Consider the following 7,008-nt stretch of genomic DNA (forward strand, 5'->3'; position numbering starts at 1 on the left):
CGTACCTTTACAGAGCCACTCTTCTTGCTGTACATGTCCGTTCGCAGCCCAAAGTTTTGCAGATCTGCTGGTTTATCTTTCACTTTATCTGGGAAAGATATCATCTGCTGGGTAGCAGGGGTCTACAGGTACACAATGACAGAGGACAAATTAATATGTGTGCACGTTACTATTTGTGTGTGTGTTTGTTTGTAGGTGGACATATGCTAACCTGGGAAGTCTTGGGCTGCAGGGGTACCAGACTGGACGGAGTGTCTGCCAGGACATGGAAGTGGGAGGTGGGTGGGGGACCCATGGGTGTGGGCCGGCTCTCGGAGTCCACCTGGTAGTTGATCAGACCCCACTGCTCCAGGAAGGCGTGGACTCTGCAGCAGAAGGAGCTAAGAGTAAATACCTCTCCAACAGCAGTTTGACTAAAACAAGCAACTGTGTAGATACAGACAGTTAAAACTCTGCATTGACTAGAAATGTGCACATTCCGCCTCCACCTACCTCATGATTGCGCACACGTCTCCTGCCAGATTCCTGCGGCAGGCGGTGGAGGTCAGGTACTCCTGAGGGTTCAGTCGGTAGGTGTCAATCATGAAGTTCCTGTACGCCAGGTAACTGAAAGAAGGAGGTGCATAGAAAACTGAGATATTTCAACTAAGACTTACTGTTTTTTAAATGCGTGTTAGACAAATATTTCTGTAAGTACCTGTAATAATACAATATTGTGTTGTGTACCGAGTAATACCTACATCTCAGGTGTTTTGGATTTGTTCTTTCCATTGAAGAACTCTGGCAGGGCTCTGCGCTCAATGGCATGAACACTGAGGAAAAATAAATATGAGGACTCACAGCTGAAACACATGTGAATGACTCATTTTAGACTTTTATTTTCTTGCGTCATATGCTCTTCAGTGCCAAGACAGTATTGGTTTTCATTACAGCCCAAACTGACATCAGCTAATTTCTTACTTTTCATGTGTCGGGATTTTACAAATACGTCACTGATGTCTCTGAAATCAGATTACTGCCGAAAGTGGAGAAATAACAACAACAAAAAAACTACAATATCATTTTTTTTTGTCTTACCTGTTGTAGTCAAACCAGGCGGCGTAGCTCGGTATAATAATGTGATGGGTTTGCTCAGTCACATTGTCCTCGTGAAGGTCCGAGCCTTTCACCGGTTCACCCTTCACACTCGGAGATCCTTCCTCCTCCTCCTGTTTCAACGCAAATACACACTCAAGACAATACACGGAGTTTACTGTCTTCACTGTAATGTTTCCTTGCACTTTTACAAACTACCTTACCTTGCCTGTTGTTTCCATGGACTCGTCCTCCTGCTCATCTGTTCAAATCACAAAAGGACGGTAAGTGAATATAAAACAGAAGGGCAGAGAGGCAGATCGGTGATATGGTCTGTTTTGGGTGAGAGAATGACTTATTGACAGTTTGGATTTTGTACTTTTCCTCCGTGACAGGAGACACAACAGTCAGGTGAAAAACAACATGCTCTTACATGGGGAAAAAAGTAGTTACAGGTGGCCATGTTGGAAGAGACATAAACGTTTTCTGCTTACCCATATCTGTTCCTCCCTTTACTGGAGTTGAATCAGAGTCCTTCTTGGCGTTATCTGCAAAAAGAAAGAATAATGTCAGCCAGTTGCAGACCACAACTACTTTAAAGTCTTAAAAGATGACAACTGAGGTTAATTATAATGGTAATCCATGTTGGAGTCGTTTGAATGGTTGTTTGTACTGTATATATATTTTGAACATGTGTGTACTTGTCTTAGCTGGGTTTCCCTCTTCAGATGCTGGAACAGGTGACGCTTCATCCATGTCCTTACTAAGATCCTCCTGTTCCTCCTCCCTCTGGCCCCGTTTAGATTTGGTGTATGGGGTCGTTGGCCTGTCCATACACACATACACACACACACACACACACACACACACACACACACACACACACACACACAGAGGACATTATTTTATGTCTCTGATGTAACTGGTGTTGCTGATTCTACAAAAAACAGCTAATGCAACACGTTATTCTTTAACAGCTGATGACACGGCATTAAGACGTGTCTGGTCACCCTTTTTTGGTGTTCTTCTTCTTGCTCTCCTGGGGCGGAGGTGTGGGGGAAGGTGACGGTGAGCGCTTCCTCTTCTTGGCACTACCAGGCTTCTTGTCCCTGCGCTCGTCAGGCGTGGTCACCTCGTCCGTCAGGGTCTTGGCTGAGATCCTCTTCCTCTTAGGGCAGCCCTCGCCCACTTCATAGTCCTCCTCGTTCATCCACTCGTTATACTGGTCCAGGTCTAAAATCCACTTGGCATGAACCTGTGAACAAAGACCACACAATCAAAAAAATTAGATGTTACCAACTTCCTCTCCAGTTTAACCAGGCAGTGTTGCATACTCTGCACACCTTATCAGAGACTAACTAGAATAGCGACATCTCCTAGAAATCACAAATAGGATCTGGGTTACATTTTGATAAGGCACAATTTAACCACGCACACATGGATTCAAATACCTAGAATAGAGATTAAATGGAAACACAAATTCAGTAAGTGGACACAAAGCAGGAATAATGTTGCTAAGAACATCAGTGGGGACGTTTTCTGGACAATATGTCGGTTTTGTGGCTGGAAAAACTGTTGTATTTAGGCAGTAATGGGTGGATAAAAAAATCTATTAGTTGTTATATGTTCAGTTAAAGTTTTTATTGATTTATGTACAAACAATGTGAAAACAATTCTACAGAGACCTAAATTTTAGTGTACTGCACATGTTAGATGCTAAACAGATATAGGGAAGCATTTTTGTTTGGAACAAGCACACTTTATCAATTGCTTAAACACTATAATCAGGCTTTTTAATTTAAATTTCAAAACCATAACATTTTTCAAAAAGCACACCTATTTCCCTAAACTCTACACACAAATCTCTTCACTCCTCATAGCCTACACCATGTGGTCATTTAGAAAGCACTAACATTCAATATTGTTCACTCAAGTCTGTACAGGTTGAGCTCAATTAGTGCGCAGCTACCCAGGTGTAAACACAAGAAGTCATAATTGATAACACACCAATCAGAATCTTCACTAGACTGATAAAAGGACCAGAATCAGTTCATTTAGTTTTGAAACAACGCATCCAGTAAGATGTAAATGAAGAGATAGAGGACACTAGAGAGGAGGAGAAGTAGGAGGAGGAGGTAGAGAACGAGAATCTCTGGCCTGTCACAGACCAAAGACAGGATGCTTTAGCAGAATAATTTGTCGTTTGGTGTGTTCTACTGTACAGTACACTAAGGAATACACAATGTTCAAATGTATACATTTGTTGTATTCATCATGTGAAAAGGTTTTTGAGGGAGAGAACAACAAACAACATTACTTATAACCAGTTTTTGTAATTTCAGGAAATGTGTTTAGGCAGTCAAGAACATTACATGTAACATTTAAATATGCCACTTTGAAGTTGTGGTCTGAGGGCTTCTGAGAGTAAACAGACTGATGGTAATCGTGATAGAAAACTAGCCCAGTGTGTTGATTAATGTGTGATTACAGCTCTAAATGTTTGAATGCTTCGCTGCTCTTAATATCATGTCCTAGTGAGTGCTGACCGCCTTGAGCGTGTGATGCTCTGAATACACAATATAAGCTTCGGACACTGCTTTGAATTCATGGCTGGAGTAAGCTCTGTTGCTCCAAGTGCCAATTTGACACGGCACTCGCGTTCTTGGATGTTTTTCACAGAGAGAAAAATATGAGAAGAGTAACGCTACCCAACTAGGGAGCTATCATATCTGTGTACGCAGTCCCCTGACAGGATTGTATAATAAAGAAAATGCTGAGACACATAAAATTAACTTCCAGCATTACTCATGTTGTGCAGAAAAGCACAAGGCCTTCATTTTAAATTTAAGCCACCGTAAAGAGGTTATGCACATAAAATGAGCACAAGGCTCTATCTATAATTTATATATAATCTATAATTATATATGTAACAGTGCATCACGCACACATAAAAAACTGCACATTTGATTAATGTCACTCATTCTGAGTGTTTAGGCTCAATAAAGGGCTGGAACAAGCAGATACAACACATATATATGGTGTAGATGAACAGTGTGAAATGTTTGATATTTAATTAACCTAAGGGCAGAGTAAGCAGAGAAAAAAGATTTTGAATTGTGAAAATAAAGAGAGAATAAACACAGGTTTTAAAAATTAGGAATTGACAAAAGAAAGATAGAGAGACAAGACATAACAAGCAAAGCGTTTACCGACAGAGCATGACAAGAAATGGAATACCAGAAATACCTTCCTGGGCTTTTCTGGGCTGGGAGGATCCTCCACAGCAGCCTCAATCTCACTGGCTGGGATCCAGGTATCATAACTAAATGGTGAGATGAGCAAGGTCAAAGTTCAAGGCAGGGGAAAGATTACAGGTTTGGATTTGTTAAAACATCTCAGGTAGACAAATGTGTAACTTCAGCTCGTAGAGTTCAGGGCAGTCAGAAGCAGATGCACTCTACAGTATGGGGGAGTGGGTCATACTTGAAGCAGTAACAGTTTTCATTTAAGTGTAAAATGTTGGATGGTGTTCATATCTCTGTAAACTTAGCAACCCACCTGTCGGGAAAATATCCCCAGTGTAGCAGCACTTGCTTGTCTCTCTTCATCACGGGACGCACCCACTCCTCTGGAGCAAGAAGACGAAAGCGAGTCAGTGCATCATCATCAATTCACAACAACATTAAACTGTGTTTTAACACAACATTTGAAGCCTCACCTTCCTCCAGGCTGGTGGGAATAGGAACGACAACATGGGAGCTGGAGGCCTTGTCCTCAGTCACTGAGCCCTGCAACAGAGAAAGTCCACACAATTAACATTCAGCGGGGAACAACACAAGGAGCTTACAACATAAAAGTATTTTTAAAATCTGATTGAGGGCCCTCGCATGCAGTCAAGTTCTGAGTCTTTCTATCTGACTTTGAACAAAGCAAAAACACACCTGGTGTCTTTTGATGATGTCTTTCAGTTTCCCGAGCAGTTTTTGCTCTATGTCAGGGCTCAGGTAGATGACAGGTCTCGTCAGGCAGTTGTTCTGAAATGAAGAAATGCAACAGATGTGTGAATGAGTGAAACTGAGACACTCAAAAGCATAAACTCATAAACAGGCAGGAAAATATATATAAATATTCTATACATATTTTATTTCATCAAATGTCTATTAAACTAAGAACTCTGTCAGAGCGCTGTTGAGCTCGTCAAATTAGGATGAGCTTGTAGTGTAACTGCAGGACTGATTAAATAGGATTACTCGTCAAGTCACATGACTGGGTGGCCAAAGCTCAGGCAACCTGATTCTCACATACATCAGAAATATGATGTAATCAGAAGAGACGTTCAAACCTCTGAGTAAAACTGAGCATTTTCTTGTAGTCATTTAGTTCTGGTGCCAGCAGCAGGAAAAAATGTAAATTTGTCACTGAAGCTCAGAGCTGATCTCTTAAAAACAACAACTGTCATTGTGGGACTGTTGTGATAGTGTGTAGAGTGAAAGAAGCATTCTTTAACACAAAATATACAAATATAAACACTGCTTCACTTCACGAAATTGGAACCTCAAACATTTACAATTGTATTCTATAAACATCTATAAAGAAAAGCTCCAAACACACCTGCACTAAGGACTTCTCAATTGTCATGAACATCTCCACATTTCGGTCCATCCTCGACGGATTCTGGAAGTCAAACCTGCGCCTACCAGGAAATTAGACTGGAGTTACACATGAAACGGCAACATAGCCAAAATCCAACTGAGCACTGTAAATGTATACAACACAATTTACTGTCAGCATCTTTTAACCAGCTGGAAAGAAAGTCTTACCATCCTTGGTCACTCTTGAACTTGTAGGCAGCAGCCAGGATGTGGCAGAGAGCCCCTCCTGACTTGAAGTCCAGAAAACATTTCATCTGCGGACAAAAAACAAAAAGTTTCAGAATGCCTCTGTGAGGTAAAGTCATGTATGTGAATGAATGGAAGAGATAAAGGTGACATACTGGCAGCTTGGTGAGCGGAGGGTTGCTGACATGTCGCCCGAACACCTCCTCCTGGAACTGGAGCAGCTGGACCACCAGGCTAGACAGAGACTTGTTGGTGGGGGGCTCGGCCTGGATGTACTGTGAGGACAGCAAAACAGAGAGGCAGTCAGAGCTGAGCCGCAGAGAGCACACATACACAAATAAACTAGTCTGCTTATAGGTGCTATGTGTGCTCAGTTACGGCAAAAAAAAACTGGAGGCTGCACTGCTGTCTGCTTTATTGTTCAGGGTAAGTTATTCATTATGCTTTATAACATCTGATATGGGGATTAAATATCGTTCATTTCATCATTATTTGTGGAGTTTTGAAGAAATAATGCATTTATTTGTTACATCAATGTGTGTAAACGGCAGCACACAGCTCGCTGTTATCCCAGGCGGGCCATGGCTTCAGTCAGCGCGGCGCGCCACAGAGCCAACATCTGGATCTGAGCTGCATTACCGTTAGCAGATTAGCTAACTAGCTAGCTAGCTGGCTGGCCGGCTAAAGTCACCCCCTTTTGCAAAAATCCATCCTCGCAGGTCTGACTTTGTGCTGCTTTTGGATCGGTTTAGCAACAATAACGTGTAGGGATAATGCCTTTCGTGGCCGCATCTGGTGCAGCTGTTGGCTCAGCATCCTTTTGTATCCCCGCTCGCGTGAATCAAACAGCTGGACGCTCAGCAACACCCTCCCTCCTCTCTTTGTCACTGCCTCTGCCCAATAGGTAAGTGTCCACATTTCAAGGTGAAAAAGGTAAGCTTAGAGGCTAAGGTTACAAAACATGCGCTCGGTACCTTTTTGTAATTCTTTCCCAGCCAGACGCGGACATTATCAAACTGAGAAACGGTATCAGACGCTTCGAAATATTTTACATTCGGGCCGCCGTCTTTCTTCCGCACCGCCATCTTTGCCTGCA

At 42.3% G+C, this 7,008-nt stretch overlaps 1 protein-coding gene across 1 annotated transcript in view; it reads right to left on the reverse strand.

The window, feature by feature from the left end:
- Window positions 1-7,008, reverse strand: part of smarcc2 (SWI/SNF related, matrix associated, actin dependent regulator of chromatin, subfamily c, member 2) — a 13,719-nt gene extending 6,711 nt beyond the window's left edge. Inside the window, exons 1-16 of the mRNA XM_046029228.1 lie at window positions 6,887-7,008; window positions 6,068-6,187; window positions 5,895-5,980; window positions 5,686-5,767; window positions 5,016-5,108; window positions 4,793-4,862; window positions 4,633-4,702; window positions 4,321-4,396; window positions 2,085-2,329; window positions 1,776-1,900; window positions 1,569-1,622; window positions 1,299-1,336; window positions 1,078-1,208; window positions 741-812; window positions 493-606; window positions 171-365 (exon numbers count right to left, since the gene is read on the reverse strand). Coding sequence (XP_045885184.1) covers window positions 171-365; window positions 493-606; window positions 741-812; window positions 1,078-1,208; window positions 1,299-1,336; window positions 1,569-1,622; window positions 1,776-1,900; window positions 2,085-2,329; window positions 4,321-4,396; window positions 4,633-4,702; window positions 4,793-4,862; window positions 5,016-5,108; window positions 5,686-5,767; window positions 5,895-5,980; window positions 6,068-6,187; window positions 6,887-6,997 — 1,682 coding nt within the window. The 5' untranslated portion in view covers window positions 6,998-7,008. The remainder of the gene's footprint in view (window positions 1-170; window positions 366-492; window positions 607-740; window positions 813-1,077; window positions 1,209-1,298; window positions 1,337-1,568; window positions 1,623-1,775; window positions 1,901-2,084; window positions 2,330-4,320; window positions 4,397-4,632; window positions 4,703-4,792; window positions 4,863-5,015; window positions 5,109-5,685; window positions 5,768-5,894; window positions 5,981-6,067; window positions 6,188-6,886) is intronic.

This window comes from Micropterus dolomieu, linkage group LG18 (assembly GCF_021292245.1).
Source record: "Micropterus dolomieu isolate WLL.071019.BEF.003 ecotype Adirondacks linkage group LG18, ASM2129224v1, whole genome shotgun sequence".
NCBI classification, from domain to species: Eukaryota; Metazoa; Chordata; class Actinopteri; order Centrarchiformes; family Centrarchidae; genus Micropterus; species Micropterus dolomieu.